Here is a 21,452-nt window from a genome sequence, read left to right as displayed (position 1 = left end):
GATGGAGACCGCCATGCTTGATTTAAATTGATTCCCTCCCTCCAATTTCAGCAGGATTTAGCCGCTTCCTTTCTAGACTTCTTATTGAGAAGCAGTCAGTAGGGGTCTGAGGCTGAAATCAATAGCAAAAGAACAGTTTCTTTCTCTTTCTGTCTCACACACTCACTCTTCCTGGCATCCGTTTGCTTTTGATTGAGAGATCGCCGCAGTAGAGCACAAGCTCATAACAACAAGTAAAAGACCTTTGTGTGTGTCATTGATTAGAGTATCTGTGTCTGCGTTGAGGTTTCAGTATGTATGGACCGCACCGTCTGGTCTGGAGCTGCAGACAGGTGTCAGGCTTTGGACGGAGAGAGAGGCCAGTGTGTCTGGAGATGATGGAGGTGGACGGGTTCCTGCTTTTCTGTCCTCCTCAGATCCGGCATGAGTAGAGAGAGAGGATTTGGGAGGGTATTCAAAAAACTATAGTAAAAGCCCGCTTCTGCATGCAGATGCCGAGCGCCTGCACAGTTCATTGATGCGACTCCCATTAAAAATGCCTTGTACCCTCAATAAAAAAGGGACTTAACTGGCTCCAGCATCAGCTGTGAGTGCTCAGATCGGTCCGCCAGACAATCAATTTCCCCAGAGTGCATGGAGCTTAGCGGGTGAGAGAGAGAGGCGGGAGATAGGAAAGGAGGTTGTTTTCATTATCACACCTCTTTCCCTGTCTGAGCAGAAAGAGAACTCAAAAAAACGAGAGAGAAAGTCAGGGTTGAGTTGCAAAGTGGTGGTAGCGAGAAACCGAGAGAGAGCGAGCGACAAAAGCCATTGACCGCCTGCCCTTAAAAATATCGTATTAGATTAGCTTTAGTGAGGAGGCCTTTTGAGTTTTCCCCCTTCTAGCCAAGAAATGAAAAAGAAATGCCAGGCATTAGTTAAATTATAAATCACAGCCACTCGCTTTCAGCATGCCTAAATTCTCGGAGTATGTGGCGGCACTCTCGCGCGTCAGGGCTTGTCGTTCCTAATTAAATCTCCCTGTTCGGGTGACATTTGTAGCTGTCGTCCAGCCCCCGCCGCTGTCTGTCTGCCAGTAGCTTAGATGGCGACATGAAAGTATGAGCGGAGGGCAGATCCCACTTCATCACTGAGCACCCTGGGTACAGGAGCACCGGGGCCGGACACATCACAGCCACTCCGACGCGGACCTCTGCAATGCATTCTGGGTGCTTTTCTGCCTGTCTTGCTTTTGTAGCTCGTTCTTTCCTTCACACTTTCTTTTGCTCTTTCATTCTCTTTTTCGCGTTCTTTTGAATATTCCCTCCTCCTTTATTAGTTCCTGCTCTTTCTTTTGCTCTTTTTCTTTCTTTCGCTTTGTTCAATTTCTTTTCTTTTGTTTTGTTTCCCTACTTTGACACTTTAATTTATTTTGTATATTTCTTGCTCTTTAATTACTTTGCTCTGTTGTTCTTTCTTTGTTTTTGGTCTTTCTTTCTTTCGTTCACTTTGTTCACTTTTTATCTCTCTTCCACTCTTTTTTTCCTTATTCTTTCATTCACTCTCTCGTCTTCTAATTTTGTACTTCATTCTTCACTCTAGTTTGTTTTTTTTTGTTTTTTTTACATTCAGTTTTTTGTTCACTTTTGCTTTCTTTCTTTAATTCAGTATTCATTTTCTCATGTTTGTTTTGCTTCATCACTTCTTTCATCTTTTGCTTTTTTCTTATACGCTCTTTCCCTTTTTTTTTGTTCACACTTTTGCTTTTTTTTTGCTCCGTATTTAATTTTCTTTACTCTTTCTAATCTTGCTCATTTTCACTCTTGCCTTTTTCTTGCATTTTAATTTTTCCTTCCTTTCCTCCTTCATGTAGATTGTTAATGTTACACACGATCCATTACACACTCACCTGTCTAAGGTGTCTGTGAGTGAGTGCTTCAGGTCCAATCACAACACTCTTCTCCCTCTACCCTGAGCCACAGCAGGCATTGGCAGCCAATCAGATGCACATATGGCACTGTGACATCATTTGCAGGGTCACAACATCCAATCCGGTAGAGGGAGATTATCACCTCTGAAGGCCTGATGGGAAAGATTTGAACCATATGAGAAGCATAAGTCAGTATCATACTGACAAGACGTCAGAATTGGACTGAGCCTTCCGCTAAGGGTTGTGGAAGGGTCATGAAATGTTGATGCCTGCCAGAATGTCTTTGTTTATGCAGTGCAATGCTCCTCCAGTCCACCAGGGGCACCACGCAGAAAACAAATCACATTTGACACAAGATATTTAACCATGCTTATAAGGGCAACTAATAATTCCTCCTTGTCATGATTCTGAGGTGTGTTAGTTTATTTTAGTTTGTGCCCTTTAGGGCTTACATTTCCCATGATGCGCAATGAGCATTCATATTAATATCAATAAGTGACTAGGCAGTTACAATCAAAGGTTTTTTAGTGTTATTTGTATCCAATCCTGCAGTATTCTTTGCTACCCAGGGTTACAATTGGCCGATCGCCCTGCCAGCAACCTGCAGACACAACCAGAGGCTCATTTCCGGGCACTGCTGGGAATCCACCAACCTTTCCACTCATTCTGTGCCCATCCTGGGGCTTTGGGTGCCACTGGCATAGAGGGCAGAGCAGGGTGGGGAAGGGGGCCTGGTATGCTAGCGGCTGTTGCCGTGGCTTTGGCAGACATAAGCGAGATGCCCTTTAAGCTGGCGCGTGGGCCTCCCAGGTGTATGAATGGATTGGAAGGAGGTAGAGAGGGAGGGCACGAGAGGAGGAGGAAGAGGTGGAGGGGATCCAGGGCTGCTAGAGCGGCTGAGGAAATGAGATCACACTCGGAGACTGACCTTCCGTTGGGGGCCGGGAGACAGGTTAGAAGATGCAGAACATGAGCACACACACTGTGATATCCGCCTGTCTCCATCTCATATTTATTCATCCGTCTGTCCGATCACTCTCTGTCTGCCTGACTGACCTTCTGTTTGTCTAGTTTTCTGTCTATATTGATCTCTATCAGTCTTTTTTTCTATCTATCTATCCGTCTGTCTGTATCTGTCTTTATCTGTCTACATGTCTATGTCTGTCTATATTTCTGTTTATCTATATCTATCTATCTATCTATTAGGGGTGTAAATCGGATGGTTTGTCACAATATGATACGATATCGATTCTCATACCCAGCGATACGATATTTGCCGATACCTCAAATAATTCTACGATAACGATTCGATACAGGAGTATATTGATCGATATTATGATATTAAATGCCTATTTTAACCAACCATCTACATTTTTATTAACTCACAAATGCAACCAAAATATATAACATGAACATTTATCTGAAATTTTCACATCCTGTACATCAATTGGGACATTAACAAAAAAAATAGGCCTACACTTTTTTTTAATAATAAAGAAAATAAACAATTGGAAAAACAATTATGGCTGCTACTAATGGCTCAGTGCTAAAAACAATTCTACTTATAACCAAATGACAAGCAATAGCAGAAAATAAATACAATAGAACAAAGACACAAATTCAATAAACAGTGCTTTTCAGGTTTTTCAGCTCGGTCTAAAATAAATGTTCAGGTACGCTACACAAATAATAATCAAATGTAAAATAACTGCATGGTCTTCACTGTATAAATGAAATATAGATTAATCATTTTTGATGTTACAAAGGTTATTTACTCAGGAGCAGTGAGCACTTGTATTTTTCTTTGACAGAATTAGGTCACTTTAAGAACGAAAGCATGGATTTATTAATACACATGTGTTTTCTTTCTCAACTGTTTGTTAAGACGTATATATGCCTAACCGACTGTGTTTACTAGGATATTCACCAAAACGCGTATTTTGATGTAATTTGGTCTGTATTTATTCATCCATGCACAAAAAAGTGGATCTATCAATCTGTCTCCCTCTATTTTGTCTATGTATATTTCTCTACATTTCTCTATATATATATCTGTCCCCTATCTTTTCTATAAATATTTCTCACCATCTGTCTACCTCCCTTTATATCTTTTGTACATATTTCTCTGTCTGTCTAACTCCCTGCATTTTGTCCATTTCTCTGTCTGTCTCTCCATCCATTTATCTATATCGCTTATTGAAAAGGAGCCATGTAATGTGTAATGAAAGAGGAGATTAGTGAAGAAAGACGGACAGATCATATTCACATGGTTTGTGTGTGTGAGAGAGAGAAAGACAGACAGTACATGACGTGCTAAACTAACATTGTTGCTCCTCTGGGACCTTTAACATCAATTAGAATAGCCTGCCTGACACACTCACTCTCCTCTGGGTAAAGAGAGTGTGTGCGCTAACAGCCTCGCTTGCAAATTAGTATCAGAAGAATTAGTATGAAAGACTTGATTGGTTTTCTTGTTTCCTGTCCTTACATGTCTCTGTGGTCTAATATTCTCAGACACATTGTCAAAGAGCAAACAAAGACATGTTTAGATATAAATAAACAAGTGTTGGAAATGAAAATAGATCTTGTTTGTGCAAATGCAGTCCCTTGAAATTTTTACAAGCATGCTGACTTATGGCTTAGTGGTCAATGGCTTTGTGGTTTTACCAGCGCTTGTGTGTGTAGGGTGTTTAATATTCATTTTGAAGCAGTGGAGACCTTGTTTCCTAAATGAGAGAGCAGAAGGGTTGAGACTTGCTCCAGGCTAGCTGCAGGCAGCCCTCTTTTTCTATTTACCTGCAGACTCGCACTGTGAGATCTCCCTCGGCCTGTCAGGACACACACACACTCACACATATATACTGTACACCCTTAGTTCTTTCTTTCTGTTATCTGTTCCTCTGAGATCTTGTTCGTCTTCCTAATCTCAGCTTCATTTTCTGATTTTTCTCTCTATCACACACTGTGCATATGTGAGTGTATCTTGTGTGTGTGCGTGCGTGCGTGAATGACTGTTTCTGACAGTTTTACTGATATACATCTTGCAGTCGAAAAGAGGTCATCTTATCAGAGACAAGCGAAATTGAACCTTTTTTTTTTTCTTCATTTCCTCGCTCACATTGAGTTATCTCGTCATTATCTTTAGCTCTATCAAGCAGCTTCTGATGTTCTCCAAGATTTTATTTGACGGAGTGTTTGTTCCTCAGTTCTTTCAGTTTTTTTAATTGTCAACCAAAGAACATTTTTAACAGCACACAATAAGAAAAGTAATATTCTGGATTAAATCCAAGTTGTATTTCAATTGCTCCTTAGACTTCTTTTTATAAGTGTATTACTGTACATATTTGGGTTGTTTTTACAAAAATTAGGTACTTGTCAAAATTAATTTGTTAAAATACCTCTGATGAAGTCTTAGGTTGTATGTAATATGGATATTCCTTTAAAAAAAGTCATGCAGCTAGATATTTTATTTGGCACTTGTCATTACAAATTCCAGTGACTCTCCTTTCGTTCTCGTTCTTCCAGGAAGATGTTTGGATAGAGCAATGGCTTGTCCTCGCTGTCGACTTTGTAACCCCAGAAATTCTAAAGCACATGAGGGATTCATTCAAGTCAGACGAGTCTATTGTATAAAAGTGAAATGGGCCGCTTCATGTTTTGTTTCTTCGTGGGTGGCCATCAGACCTCAGCATAGAGAAACACCTACTAAACAGCATTTGAAGAGCTTGAGAGGAGTGGAGCATGTTGTGTGTTGGTGAGCAGGATAAGGACATGAGAAAAGGGAGGACTATGGGGAAAAAAGAACTTCATAAGATGTTTGATATACAAGGAATTTGTCTTGAGCCAGGTGTCACCACATAGATAAAACATGTTAACACAAATACCAGCAAAACAAATGGAATCACGAATAGGTCTGCAATCACTATTGTTTTTAGTGGCACAGGTTACAATTTTTGTCCTCAGTCATTTTCTGAATGAATGCAAAATATAAATATTTTGTAGCAGAAACTGAAATGGTGGTAGTTTCAAACCTCTTTACAGACAAAATTATGAGCCTTGAGTGAAGAAATTCATCCCGTGATGCATTGCAAATGACATAACTGGATCAGAAACAACTATAGAGTACCAAGATTAACTATTGATTAAGTTATTGCTTATAAAATCCCATATTTGATCAAATTGATAATGGAGTAAAAGACTGGCTTAATTTGAAACTTTATTGCTGCGGTTCCAGTTTGCATGATAACTAGGACTTCTCTTATTGTTTTTACTTTTGTGGAAGATGATTCTTTGGACTTCTATAGATCTACAGATACATTTTTGAACTCTAAATGTTCCTGTGGGGAAGATAAATCAAAAACATTGAGTTCATATTGTGAGTTTATTTTGCAGTGAGGAAAATTATAAACGTGTTTTGGATTGTCGAGTTTTCCTTTCTGAAGCTGTGTGAATTATAACTTCTTTGGTTTTGACAAACACTAGAACAATGCAAAAGTGCAGTACAAGCTTTTCCAATTCAGTTTGCTCTGTTTCTGTCTGTGCTGTTTTCGTTCGCCGGCGAGCTGTGTGGCATGAAGTGTGAGAGAAAACAAAGTCGACCAGTTCTCGTCCCACAATGCCCCTGACATGTCTGCTGACGGTTAGCATTCCACACAGGCACGGAGAGGACAGCGCTCGCTGCCTGCTGTCGCCGCTGTTGCGGATGATGAAGAGGGGCTCTCGGAGGCGTTAGGAGGAGAGCATGTGGATGGGGTCTGTGGGGTTCTCCTCTGGGAGTGGAGCGGTTGTTATCTTCCCCTTGCTGCTACAAGCTCAGAGAATTTCTTATTCATCTTTCTTTATAATCTCTCGTACCCCGTGCTCTCTGCTACGGTATGGAGGGCAGAGAAAAGCTGTTCTGTGCTGAATAAGAAAAACAGCAACACAAAAAGCTCACAAGCACCACAAAAACACACAAAATAGTATATTTAATGAAAAGATCCATGTTTAAATATTGCATTTTGTACAGCTGTAAACACTATTATATCATATTTTTTATATATATATATATATATATATATATATATATATATATATATATATATATATATATATATATGCACTTTACATATATTGAAAATTTATATATTTTCTATTTCTATGTATAAGCATATACAAGCATGTACTGTATAAGAAGGAAGAGGAATCAGTGTTGTCTGTTTTCCCACGCTGTGTGTGTGTGTGTGTGTGTGTGTGTGTGTGTGTGTGTGTTTGTACAGGCAGCCTGGTCCTGCTGGCCCTATGCAGGCAGAGAGCAGACAAATGCAAAGTGACACTTGTGTGTGTAGAATGGTATTTGTAGTGAAGCTTTGACCGCAGATAATAAAGTGTTCGCCCTGAGGTGATTCCAGTCAGCAAGCACCCCCAATGAAACTCGCTTACTCAAAGAGAGAGAGGAAGAGATGGAGAGAGAGAGATGAGAGTGCAAGAGCAGAGGAGAGGAAGGACGATCAGAAAGGAAGTGAGGGTATATAGCGGTGAGTGAGTAAAGAGATTTCCAGACATTTAAAATTGTGTGTGTGTGTGTGTGTGTGTGTGTGTGTGTGTGTGTGTGTGTGTGTGAGACCAAGCAGAGAGCATCTCCAATGTGTGTTGTTTCATTGAATTAAAATTTTGGAATTGGCTTTTAAATGGTCTGTCTTCACGCGCTGTCTTCGGGTGGATATTGCCTAAAATGTTATTTCCTCTGAGAAGGTCTCAAGTATCACGTGTATTATTCATGTGCATTTTAATTTGACTCGGAGCCCCTGCGCTTATTAGCTCTGAGATTCACCTTTGATTGGGTACTCGCTGGTATCTGTGGGGAATTAGCGAAGTAACCAGAATATGTTTTGCTAGTTCACCCCGAGCGGAGCAGGAAATGAATCGATTAAGCTCAGAGCCAAGTGTGGCCTTAACTAAATATTAGATTAAATTTTGGACAGCTTTTCCATTTCAGTCTGCTCAACACTTACTTTTCTTTCTTTTAATTGTTTATATCCCTAACGTCAACAGACCACATTTTCATTCCATGTCTTTCTATGACATAGATGCGTGCCTGTTAATTGTGGACATCCTGAAATGTAATAATTTTTTTTTTTTATTGGCATCTATATTTCCATGAAGAACCTTTTAAAGGGTCAGTTCACCCAAAAGTGAAAATTCTGTCGTTAATTACTCCCCCTCATATCATTCCAAACCGTTAAGACCTTCGTTCAGCTTCAGAACACAAATTAAGATTTTTTTTTTGTGCATAAAAAGTATTCTTGTAACTTCATTCAACATTAGGGTTGAAGCACTGATGTCACATGGATTGTTTTAACGATGTTTTTACTACTTTCTGGGCCTTGAATGTGTCAGTTGCGTTGCTGTTTATGGAGGGTCAGAAAGCTCTCTGATTTCATCAGAAATATCTTAATTTCTGGGGGAAGTCGTGTCCTAATGGTTAGAGAGTCGGACTCGTAATCCAAAGGTTGTGGGTTCGAGTCTCGGGCCGGCAGGGATTGTAGGTGGGGGGAGTGAATGTCCAGCGCTCTCTCCACCCTCAATACCACGACTGAGGTGCCCTTGAGCAAGGTACTGAACCCCCAACTGCTCCCCGGGCGCTGCAGCATAAATGGCTGCCCACTGCTCCGGGTGTGTGTTCACGGTGTGTGTGTGTGTTCACTGCTGTGTGTGTGTGTGTGTTCACTGCTGTGTGTGTGTGTGTGTTCACTGCTGTGTGTGTGCACGTTGGATGGGTTAAATGCAGAGCACGAATTCCGAGTATGGGTCACCAAACTTGGCAGTATGTCACTTCACTTCATTAATTTGTGTTCCCAAGATGTTCTTACGGGTTTGGAACGACATGAGGGTGAGTAACAGAGTGACAGAATTTTCATTTTTGGATGAACTATCCCTTTTCAGTTGCAAAAAAAGGTTTTTAAAGTGGAACAAGGTTCTTTAGATAATTAAAATGTTAAACACGCTAAGAAAAGTTATTCTTTTAGGAAATGTGTGCAAAAGGGTTCTTTAGGGAACTAAAAATGGTTCTTATATGACATCACCCTTTTTTGGGACGTGTATTTTTATAAGTGTAGGTGTATTAGTACCACTTTGTCAGCTTGAGTAGGCGGCAGGTTTTTATTTATTTTATTAATTGATTAATAAAGACAGACAGACAGATTATATCAGTTATTATTGCCCATAATAAAAGTATTGTCCAAATTTCTCTTCATCCCACCTTTGCATTGTTTGTTTTTCCCACCTTACTTGTGCGAACTGTTTAGCAATTACTGTGAATCATTAGCATACCTATTTTTATCAGTCTATGCATATTCAGATGTCTCTCTGTAGGACTCTTGGTCTGGACAGACAGGTCCACAGTCCTGCTCTATTATTGTCATTAGTGCATGTTTGAGAGGGGCAGAGATCTGAACCCGAGTCTGGGGGAGGACAGCCGCGTTCTTTCAGCTCTCCACTCAATTAGAGCCGGAGAGGCACACAGAGGCATGCTGGGTTAATTGTAGAGCTTCAAACAGCTGCCACATTCAGGGTTCCATTGTGCCGGCAGCGGTTGTTACGGCGACTAGGGGCCTGGGTTAGTAATCGCTGAGTAATCAGTGTGAGAGAAGAGCAGATGACACGTCCATTAGCAACAGGCAGGTATTGTTTAGAATACAACGACACCAGAAGCCCCTCATGCTCGCTCGCTCACACTCTGTCTCTCTACCCGTCCCACTTTTATGAAACCATTCTGCTGCCAGAGTGACATAAAACCCAGCTTGTGTTGGGGAGTGCATATGCATGAGTTGTGTTTTGACTGTTTTGTGTATGTTTAACCAGGCCAAATCTGAATCCCGTTTGCATACTATCTGTCCTACACGGTATGCAATATTTGGATTAGTGCATTCCAGCCCACCGAAAATCCATTAGTGCCTTTGATTGACTGGTTTCGATGCATCTACATGTTTTTTATGGTAATGTTGCCCACAATCCTTTGCGATTCTGCAAAATTTACCAAGGATAAATACAGCCAATTTGCTTGTTAAAAGTTCAATAAACATAAATCTGATGATTGAATCTGAGAATGTTTCACCTTATTTCACTCCCACAAAAATCTGTGGATTCTTATTGAGATGACAGCATTTTGCCTGCAGAATTCTGCCATACAAAAGTAAATTTGGCCACTTTTAGAGATGCACTGATATTAAGAATTATTATGGCAGATTACCATGGCTGATATTAAATTCTATGCTATTTTTGTCTAAATTAATAAAATGAAACACAACCATATTTAAAAGAAATCCGTTAAATTGTGGTGTGTAATGTGAATTTAGATTTTTTTTAGTGTTTTTAAATTCATATTTAAAGTATAAAAAAAGGCATTTGAAACAGAACGCACTATTCAACAATAAATGCTTCAAAAAAAGTTTCATCACCTTATAATAGTGTTTGAAATACTCCCAATAATGCATTATGATATCATGAACCTATTACGTTATTATTGCATTTAGGAGTAGTATACAAATTCTGAGTTCTGATATGTTATGAAAACGCAGTTTTATGAAACTACAATCTGTCCTAGTATTGACATAGTTTCTTACTGCATACTCAAACACATACTGTCATATCTGTTGTTGTACATATGTTTCATTCTCATAAGTATGCGAATTGGAATTCCGCCCATCTGTTGCTCAATTGTGTGAATTATGTAAAATCACAATGAGAAGCCCAGGCACCTACAGTGGAAAAGAAACTGGACTTGGCCCAGAATTGCCAGGGTCGGATGTCTCTCTCACACAGGCACATAAAGATGATGGCTGTTCCTGTCTAAGCGTTTGTGCTGACCGCTCATATGCTTTAACAGGTCAGGCTTTGAGAGGACGGGGGGTGCTGTGAACCTGCTGGATGTTGCATAGCTTCTGACAGTGCATGTGTGTTTTTCTCAGAATCAGTTCCTGTTTATCTGTGCCTTGCCACAACCCATATTTGTTGAGCCAAGGCTGATGTGGTTTTGTGTTTGTTCATTTTGTTGAAACCCAGCAGCTGTTAAACCCCTTCTCTCCCGCTTCTGCAGGCGTGATCGATGCTACTGGACAATTTAAGTTTTTTTTTTTTTTTTTTGTTATCCTGTCACCTCTCAACCGTCACAGACGATTCACACATTTATAGGGCTGAAGTGTACAACGTCATCTGTGCTTCTGTCGAGAGCTACTCTTCATGGGAAGTTGATATTTTGGGAGGATTAATTGTAAATGCGTCACTGAAAATATTCAGTTATTTTGTGTCACAACTTCTCTTTCATCTCTGCATCATTTCCTGCAGACGCCTCCCTGAGGATGCTTGCACACATCTGGCCCCTCGCTCTCTCTCTTTCTCTCGTTCTGTACCTCGATGCATTGCTTTAAAGAGTGAATAAACGGCCTACACAGACAATTCTCATTTTTAAGGACCTCCAATTACAGTTTTCTTCCCACTCGCATTCACTCATATCCCTCTGATGCCCCCCCTATAGCACACACGCACACTCTTGCTGCTAATTAGAGTAGTGTTAATTGAGTATTTAGGATTATGCCTCCTCCACACTGCCTGCTCGCTCAAGGGCGGTCCAGGCAGCGTGAAGGACGCACGCTCTCTCCGTATGGCATCCGCCGCACCCTCAGCCCAGGCTGACCTGGGCCTTTCCTAGCCCCGCTCGCCCCTACTCCAGCCCGCGGGTGTCCGTTTGCCGTTCGAGACCGCGGCGGGATGGCAGGGAGATTGTGGAGATCAGGTCTGTTGTCTTTTTGTGTTTTTGTGTGTGCGCAGAGCCTCTCCGGTTGGTGTGCGTCGGCGGTAATGAGAGATGGCATTTAGAGAACTGCCGCTCTGACACACGGGCACTCGGTGCCAGCCGCGAGTGATTAAGGACAGAGGTCATTCCGCTAATTATCCCCCTGCCATCCCGCTTCCCGCAATCTTCCCCTCCCGTCCTCCCCGAGCGCTTTGTGCCTGGCAGGACGGGATCATTTGTCCTTATGCCAGGAGAGGAAAAAGGCACAATGCATGACTGAATACGCTCGCTGAGGACAGCACTGATATTAGATTGCTGGTAAATGTGCAGCATCAAAACGGCCAGCGAGCGCGATGGATCATTTCTGTAAAGCAAAGAGGAATAATCGGCAATAAATGGACAGGACAGGGCCGGTGTAATTCGGTTTGCCTGCTCTCACTGTGTTTGAGCGCACACACACACACGGTAGCTCCTGTTCTGTGAGCGAACGAGGAATGGATTGCTGCCTTCCTCAAGGGAAATAATTAATCCGTACAAGGCTGTCGCATGTCGAGATGAAGCAAGTGTGAAGCATTTTGCCCAGGAGGCACTGCAGACTGTCGACCATGCAGACACCTGTTAGAACTCCTGCCCCACATTAGCATACACAACACACACATACATTTTGCAAACAGGAGCAACCACAACACGCTTCACTCCACTGAGCCGGTGTGTGTGATAGTGTATGTGGTTTCATGTCTGCCTATTTACTGGAGTATGTTTTGTTTGCGTTTGTGGCATGTTTGCGCTCTTGTGTGGATCTGTTATTGAGTTTATCATGTGAGTGCGTGTGTTTAGGTGTGAGTGTCTGTGTTTATCACAGGACGCCATCTGCGCTGTGCTCGCAAGCGTGATCAGAGACATTGAGTACCAATAAGTCACGCAGGTCTGAGCTGATGAAAGATCTCACACTCGCTCTCACTCGGGAGATGGCCTACGTGACAGATAATGTTAGTGTAATATCTGGGCAGGGGGAAGTGTGAGGAAACAAGTCAAACAAGTCATGTTTGAAAGTTCAGCATCTACCCATCTGGTGTGTGTGTGTGTATTATATATACATACATACACACACACACACACACACACACACACACACACAGACATATGTCATACCCATGTCATTATACAAATTTATGTCCTCATTTGTCACAAGCACGCACGCACGCACGCACATCTACCTCAGCTTATGCTTAAAACATCAGGGAGCCCTTTTACATTATAAGGTTACAATTAGGCCTAACAACTTAACCCAAACTTAAATTTAATTTCTATTTATTTTTAAATAGATGATCAACACTCAGTTAAAAAAAAAAAAAAATTGTATGCAAACATATAAATTGCACATAATTCAGTTTTTAAATTAACTTATAAATAATAACATTTCTAGGCTATTTGATCAAATGTATTCAATTACACACTGGCTGTCATAGCATGTTTCAAAACAGATTAATTTAAACATATATTAAATAATTAAGACTAACAGGTTTAGTAAAATATAATGAGTATACAGTGGCATGCAAAAGTTTGGGAACCCCTTGCAGAATCTGTGAAAATGTGGATAATTTTAACAAAATAAGAGATCATACAAAATGCATGTTATTTTTTATTTAGTACTGTCCTGAGTAAGATATTTTACATAAAAGATGTTTACATATAGTCTACAAGATAAACAAACAGCTGAAATTATTAAAATAACCACATTCAAAAGTTTGGGAACCCTTGGTTCTTAATACTGTGTGTGGTTACCTGGATGATCTACGACTGTGTTTTTGTTTTGTGATGGATGTGTTTGAGTCCCTTGTTTGTTCTGAACAGTTAAACTGAGCACTGTTCTTCAGAAAAATCCTCCAGGTCCTGCAGATTCCTCAGTTTTCCAGCATCTTTTGCATATTTGAACCCTTTCCAGCAGTGATTGTATGATTTTGAGATCCATCTTTTCACACTGAGGATGATTGAGGGACTCAAACACAACTATTAAAAAAGGTTCAAACATTCACTGATGCTCCAGAAGGAAACATGATGCATTAAGAGCCGGGGGTGAAAACTTTTTGAATTTGAAGATCAAGGTAAATTGTACTTCATTTGTCTTCCAGGAAACATGCAAGTAGCTTCTGTTGCTTCCGAAGGGCAGTACTAAATGGAAAAAAATATATATTTCTACAAAATAAGAAAAATTTGGACATCTTCATTCTGTTCAAAAGTTTTCACCCCCGGCTCTTAATGCATCGTGTTTCCTTCAGGAGCATCAGTGGATGTTTGAACCTTTTTTAATAGCTGTGTTTGAGTCCCTGAATTGTCCTCAGTGTGAAAAGGTGGATCTCAAAATCATGCAGTCACGGCTGGAAAGTGTTCAAATATGCAACAGATGCTGGAAAACTGAGGAATCTGCAGGACCTGGAGGATTTTTCTGAAGAACAGTGCTCAGTTTAACTGTTCAGAACAAACAAGGGACTCATGAACAACCATCACAAAACAAAAACACAGTCGTAGATCATCCAGGTAACCACACACAGTATTAAGAACCAAGGGTTCCCAAACTTTTGAAGGGGGTTATTTTAATAATTTCTGCTGTTTGTTTATCTTGTAGACTATATGTAAACATCTTTTATGTAAAATATCTTACTCGGGACAGTACTAAATAAAAAATAACATGCATTTTGTATGATCTCTCTTATTTTGTTAAAATTATTCACATTTTCACAGATTCTGCAAGGGGTTCCCAAACTTTCGCATGCAACTGTATGTTGTAATGCAGTATTTCGCGAAATGCTCCTCTCTAGACTTCATGTCTCTAGTGAATTAACGAGCTGTGGACACTGATGACTTGCTGAGGTAAATGAAATGCTATGTGACATTTTATTTCCATGCTGTTTTGTTGATGTCTTTCCGCGGTTGAAACACTGATTGAGCGATTACATGAAGCATGAGATGTAAAAAGCCTGTTTATAACCTTGACATAGTTTTAATTATCATTTAGAAATGTTTAGTAAAGAGTCCTTAGAGAAAATCAGTGACGACTGCAAACTCAAACTTGTTTGTCCGCCTCTCTTTCTCTCTCCACCGTTGTGCTCATAGCTGCTGTAATAGCCAGAGGCCTTTGTGGGTTGGAGCAGCTCTCTATGGGTCTGAAAGACCTCTAATCCCCGTGGCCTGTGAAGTGTGAAACCCTTTGATGGCAGGTCGGGTGCTGAAGGCTCTTGCCTGTTGACAAACAAGAGCAGGCCACAGAGAGAAAGACAGCAACAGCGGCTTTTTCCTTTGTACGAAAGGATTCAAAGGAGCAGTTTAGGAATGGAAAATATGGACCTGTCACCCAAAAACACATGGCAGCAACAGCATTAACTGAGCTTTAATGATAATTAGCACGTTTTGGTGAAGCGAGATGGAGTGAAGGGAGGAGAGAGATAGAAGGCTAAGGGAGAGTGACATGGCAAAGCATGGCTCCTTAATTAAACCATGTGATGATCAAAGGTAGTCACCCGATCTGACCCCCCTCCTTACGTAAAGGAGATCAGAAAATTGGCTCGTCTATTTGCATACGGACCAGTGATGCCTCTTTGAAATCCACTGTTTTTTTTCCCCTCTATGGATCCAATGAAGTGAGGAAACTGTCAGTTTAGTTGTATCTCGCACACACTCGGGCACACGCACACACCCTCCCCACCCACCCTTCTGTGCTGGCTGTTGGGGAACATCAAAGCGCCGTGGCGCTGCTGTCACCGAGGGGGTTGAAAGTGTCGGCCCCTGCGCTGGCCCTGCATGGGCTGGACAGATGCTCGACAGCCCCCATTTCATCTGACCCATTTAGAACACCTCCAATTAGACTGTGACAGCACGGAGACGAGCATCCTTTCATCCGCTGCCCAAGAAGATGCCAGCTAACATACGCACTTTAAACACTGTGCAGACCTCTGTAGCCTCAGGAATGCTGTAAAAAGACTCATTAGATATAAAAGAGCTAGTCTGAGATGGTGGATGTTTGAGGTTTGTTTAGATTTCTGCACGAATGTGGCCTAAAACATGACCTGACTTTTATTCTCAAATAAACAGCTGGAAAATAAATGATACATGCAAAAAAAAAATCTCTATCCATAAAAAGGTGGTCATAAATTAAATAAAACAAGTTCAGCCAATCAGTTCAGACAGTGACGCTCAGAAAAAGCAACAAAACTATTTGATGCTGTATTGTGAATTGTGTATTGTCTGTATTTATAGAGGTCTTGTCTGATCTAAAACCCAAAAGAAGTGGGGTCACACCACATGACAGTGATCCCAAACAGAGGTGTGTATCAACAATAACAGAAGTAGCAGCAGCAGCACAATCGGATGCAATTTTTTATTTTTTGGTCTTCTCTGGAGCCCTGGTTCCAATTCCATTTGAAATGCTGTGGTCTGAGGCAGGCCACTCAAGCAAGCAAGACCTATAAATATACATGAAATGAAACTCTTTTGGAAAGAGGAATGGTCAGATATGTCCTATCCACTGGGAAAGTTGTGAAACCTGCTTCTGCAGATTTGACTTTGTTGTGACATTCTCAAAAATAATAATCGCTAGACGTTTGTTTTCTTGAATCTGCAACTCTGCATTGCTACTTTCTTTTTTACCACCTTTTTTTTTACCATGCGCTATTAGATTTTAAGGGCTTAGAGCAATGGATGATGTAGATTTAGCTGCTTGAGTGATTGACCTGTGTCAGCTTAATGGAAGCTAGAGAGGAGAGGATGTGTGACAATCAGAAATGTGACAACTTCCTCACAGCTGGATCCCGGAGTTCTGGAAAACCACTCTGTCATTTGCTGACACTGTCATTTGTGGCACTTTAATTTTAGTCCGAATGATAAAAACAAGCAGAAAATATGCACACTTTCCTTAAAATATCATTTTTGAGCGGGTTGGTAGTCATTTGTGGCAGTTGATTTATCACTTGTAAATTGAGTGCTTTGCCCGCTCCCCCTCTGCTTTTTTGTAGCACTGAACTAAGTAGCCATGAAATTGCCTGAATAATGTCGTTTAAATCCAATCTCACCACGGCCCTTCACCTCCGCTCATCCTCTGTGCTGACTCTCACAGCTCTTTCTCCTTGTTTCCTCAACTCGTTTTTCTCAGAATCCCAAAAGCGCCGGGTTTCTCTGAAAAGGCCTGATTCGAAACCCCAAACAAGCCAAAACAGAGTCCAACTACAAGGACACTTTGTCTTGCTGTCGGAGACATTAAGGCTTATTGGGTTTTTTATAATTTCCTGCCCTGCCCAACATGTGGGTCTTTGCGTTTTAATAGGAGTGAGTCAGTTTTGCAGCGCAGCTTTTAATGGATGTCTCAATCATGTTTTATGACAAAGCTCTTGCAGTACATTTTGTCTCACAGTTTCTCAGTACAGGCTGAAAAAACCCGGTTATGGATTCCCAGTGGGTGGAGTTTTCAGGGGTTCATGGGAGGGGTAATGTAGGTCTGTCTCTTCATTTGGAGATGGTCTGATTGAATAATTGAGAAATTGGCTTGGCCAAGGCTAAGACCTACTGGTGCTACTTATAAATCTCAAATGTGTCAGTGCAATTAAACAAGCCTTTTATCCTCCTTACTTCCTGCTCGCTCTCCTTTCCGTCTCCAAGGGTAACCCAGTTTTGAACAATAGAGAGGCCAAATTAATTTCACAAAGCACTGGTTTAATAATGCCTTAGGTGCCTGATTTCGAGTTAAAAAAGAGCTATTTATCCAGGGATAAACCTCCACTGGAATATAGAGTAGAAGAGAGAGAGGACTGGGTGAGGAATAAAATTGAGTTTCTATAGACAAGGTGAATGTAAAACTTTCAATATTCACATCATTTGTGAAGTATGGATCTATGGTTTATACCATTCAATTTTTGTTCTTAGCAGACATTTTCTTACCATCGAAGATTGCAGTAAAGTACATATGTGCATAAGGTCAATGCCAATTGGGTAGCTGAGAGAACACGATGCAAGTATTCAAAGTTGAGGAAGGGTCTTGTTTTATTTCTTGTGGATAAGGCAGAGCTGTTGTTATACACCTGAAGGCAATGGCTGTGTGACCTTCAACCAGGGATGGAAGTCTTTGCTAGAGGCTTAGCACACTTGTCTCTACTTAAATGGATTGGGATGTGCACACAAATACGGTATACAGAATAGTGTCTATTTAGAAGAATGTGCAGGCTGCTGATGAATTAAATGGTGACCGGTAGCTGTCAAGATCCAAATGACAAATAGGTTGTGGGCCATAAGTCTGTTTTCTCATGGTTTTCTTAACATTATTTATTTTTTTTGTCCTGCAGGTGAGCTGACTGTCCCCATGCCTTCCCCGCGCTACCCCAGCGCAGCAGAGCTGGATGCCTACGCGCAGAAGATGGCCAACAGCCCTCTGTCCATCAAGATCTTCCCCACCAACATCAGGGTCCCCCAACACAAGCACCTTAACCGGACTGTGAACGGATACGACACCACCGGACAGCGCTACAGCCCCTACCCACACCTCCACACCGGGGGCTACCAGGGTCTGTTAGCGATCGTCAAGGTGTCATCGTCGTTGTCATCATCCTCATCTTCCTCGTCATCTTTCGCACCCTCCACAAAGGGCGTCCTCAAAAACTCAGAGGGCAGGAGGACTAAGTTGTCTCCAGCGCAGATAGCAGTGGCTCCTTATCCGCCTCCCAACAGCAGCACTTTAGGTCATTGCCACGGACAGATTGTGTACCACACAGGGCCTCCCAAACCGCCAGAGGCCACCGCTCTGGCAGTCCCCCCTAACGTCACTGTGGCTGGCTCAGTGATCCCTGTTGCGGGGGGCCGAGGATTGAACCTCCCTCCTCAGTCGAATCTTCCTTCCATCCAGAGCATCATTTACCAGATCAACCAGCACTGCCAGGCCCAGGCTCTGCAGCAGGTGTGTCAAAACGGGGCGTCGACGGGACCTCCAAACCCCAGCCCATCCAAGCCAGGCACCGCTAACTCCTCAGGGGCGACCTACGTCACTAGTGTGGCTCCGCAGGGAAACATGGCCTATTCAGGGACGGTGCTGCCAGGGCAGAACGGGGAGGCGATGAAGGCCGGGGTGTATCCCGAAGGCATGGACTACCTCCTGTGGCAAAAACAACAGCAGCAGCAGCAGGCGGTTTTGAGGATGTACAGCGGAGGGAGCGGAGGCGGAGGCGTCATCAGCAAGTCGCCCGAAACCTGCGCCCCAGGAGGGTCCATCATGCTCGGAGGGGCGCAGGTGTCCTCCTCCAGAGGTTATCCGATGACGGCCAGTACGAGCGGTGGGGGTGGGCTCGACAAGGTCAGCTCCTCCCCTTTGAACTGTGTGGGGATGCATGGGAACTTTTCTGTCGGTCAGTACTTTGCGCCTCCGTGGAACAGCGTTCTGGTGACGCCGGACAGCGACTGCTACAACCCACAGGAGCTGCCAGGAGCTACGACCACAGCTGGACCGGTGACGGGACACAGGGAGCTGGGATTCCCCCACCCTCACCAGCACCCTCATCACCATCACCACCACCACCATCATCATAATCACCACCCCCCCATAGACAGCACGGGGGGTCTGTGCTGCAGTTTGCCCAGTAAGAGTCTATGTAATACGTCAGTGTTGAGCAGCAGTCTGCAGTCACTGGAATACCTGATCAATGACATCCATCCTCCCTGCATCAAGGAGCAGATGTTGGGGAAGGGATACGAGACCGTGTCTGTGCCGAGATTATTGGACCACCAGCATGCACACATCCGCCTCCCTGTTTACAGATAAGAAGAGACGGGGCTGACCGATATAAAGAGCAACTGGAAAATCTTTAATCGCAAACTGCAGTTGTTGCCATTGCCTAGATTTGCAGTGGAGTTTGGTGATCCTGCTCAAAGCAGACTGGGGGAGATCTGGATGTGAACACGGTTGGGTGAATGCTGGAAAGCCAATCGGTGCCTCTCGGCTCAGAGCTGGGAGAGAATTGCTGGCTGGGAATTGGAATGTTCCTAAATGTGGATTCTGTGATTCTTTTCTCTCTTTTTGCCAAGAGGGATTTTTTGTTGTTGTTGTTGTTTCATTCGTTTCTCTCTCTCTCTATTTTTCCTTTCGAATTATTTTATCAGACTAATATTTTTATTTTTGGTGAGAGTCAATGATTTAAATGAAGTAAAAATGGCCTCCTCTCCTCCCCAAGTAACCGTTTGGATTAACGTGATGAAGATGATGGTCTTAAAGCACCACGCTTGTCTGTAAAAGATACGGTTGAACCTGTGCTCACAAAACACTGGAAGAGGTAACGGTATGCACGCATTAAAACATTTCAAAGACCAAAAAGACAACTAGATAAGTGCTTTTAGGTGACGCTAATGGATAAAATGGAAAAACCTTAGCGGTAGTTGTTTTTTCAGAGAAATTGCACTGCTTGGGGTGTAACAATGTGTGAAAGTCTTGGGAGGTCGGAAATTAGATGTTCGAATATAATGTATTTAAAGAACTTGAAGACTTGAACCTATTTTTGTTGTTTTATATATATTTGTAGTATATAATATGCATCGGCTGCTAAGGGAGTAAGAGTGTAAAATGCTTAGGTTTTTTTAATGTTTCGTTAAGGGTCTTTAATTTAGATTTTAATCTCCTTTGGCTACAGTTTAAGTTTCTGCTGTTCTCACGGTGTAACCGCCACCGAGAGCTAAACAACAGAATGCTCATTTATTCACCTACACTGGAATCAAATCTCCACATAAGCAGATATAAAAGGAACCAGTTGTTGGAAAGCTCTGAAATGAGACCGCCCTCAATAACAAGATTAGGCCGATCAGGTCTGTCATAGAAACGCATTCTGACATGCCGAAATGAATCCGATTTGGATTCTGAAAATGAGCCGTCTGTTGTTGGAAATCTTGTTCTTGATTGGTTAGGGATCAAACGAGTTTGATAGCTTTGAAGTGCACGTGACTCCATTAAATGAGGACCTGAGGGGAGGTAAACTATCAGAGGTGTCGCTTGACCATTCCTCTTTTTGATACGATAAAAAACAATCATTGCCTCTCTCAAACAGATGTGGAAGGAGAGGGGCCGAGCGTTTTTCTCAGCTCTGTGCTAGCGGTTTCGAGCCAGGTTGAGGCCGCTCGTAAGCTTTGTCTCAACACTGAAATATTTATTACGACTGTGACTTTCCTGTGAATGTACTGCACTTAGATTACTGAGAAGACTAATGCCTTGTGGGACAGAGAGGGGGGAAATAAAGAAAAATTGGATGGGCACAGCGGTCCCTGGCATTAAATTAGCATTTCTTTTGTCAGTCAAATTTCACCGGTAAATTGAATTTAGAAACTCGAGAGAGTCGATGGGGGGTTTCTGGCGGAGGCAAAAAGCTGGCTACAGTCTAGATTTACGAAGTGCAATTATTATGACTGTATTAACAATTTTGTTTTCTCTGAGCTTACACCAAAAAAAATGTAAAAGTACAGCTGTGTCTACATTCCCAATGTACCACATACTCATTCCCTTCTTGTTTTGAGTTGCAAAATAAAAGGATTTCAAGAATTTATTGAGAAACCCACGTCTTTGCTTTGACCTTGTCTGCATTACAAAAGTGAAATGTTTCATGCACCCACTGAAGCTGTTTGACTGATGGAAAATTAATTTCTTCTGAGTTCTTGCAGAGGTATACTAACTAATAAAAAAAACCTTGCTACGTATACTGCATTAAGCTAATTGAGACTTATCATAGCACTTGCATATCATTGCTCTTTTGTTGA

General features: G+C 42.1%; 1 protein-coding gene across 3 annotated transcripts in view; it reads left to right on the top strand.

Moving 5' to 3' along the window:
• LOC306870966 (protein FAM222A-like) overlaps window positions 1-21,240 on the top strand; it is a 54,609-nt gene extending 33,369 nt beyond the window's left edge. For 2 of the 3 annotated variants that reach the window (XM_079418589.1, XM_079418590.1), the window contains exon 3: window positions 18,011-21,240. In XM_079418589.1, coding sequence (XP_079274715.1) covers window positions 18,011-19,476 — 1,466 coding nt within the window. In that variant the 3' untranslated portion in view covers window positions 19,477-21,240. Of the gene's footprint in view, window positions 1-2,795; window positions 2,862-18,010 lie in introns of those variants that run through there. The other variant, XM_079418591.1, reaches the window with a different exon arrangement.
• Window positions 21,241-21,452: the final 212 nt, after the last annotated feature.

The sequence above is a fragment of the Barbus barbus genome (genome assembly GCF_936440315.1).
Source record: "Barbus barbus genome assembly, chromosome: 6".
NCBI lineage: Eukaryota > Metazoa > Chordata > Actinopteri > Cypriniformes > Cyprinidae > Barbus > Barbus barbus.
This window is presented reverse-complemented; position numbering and strand designations above follow the sequence as displayed.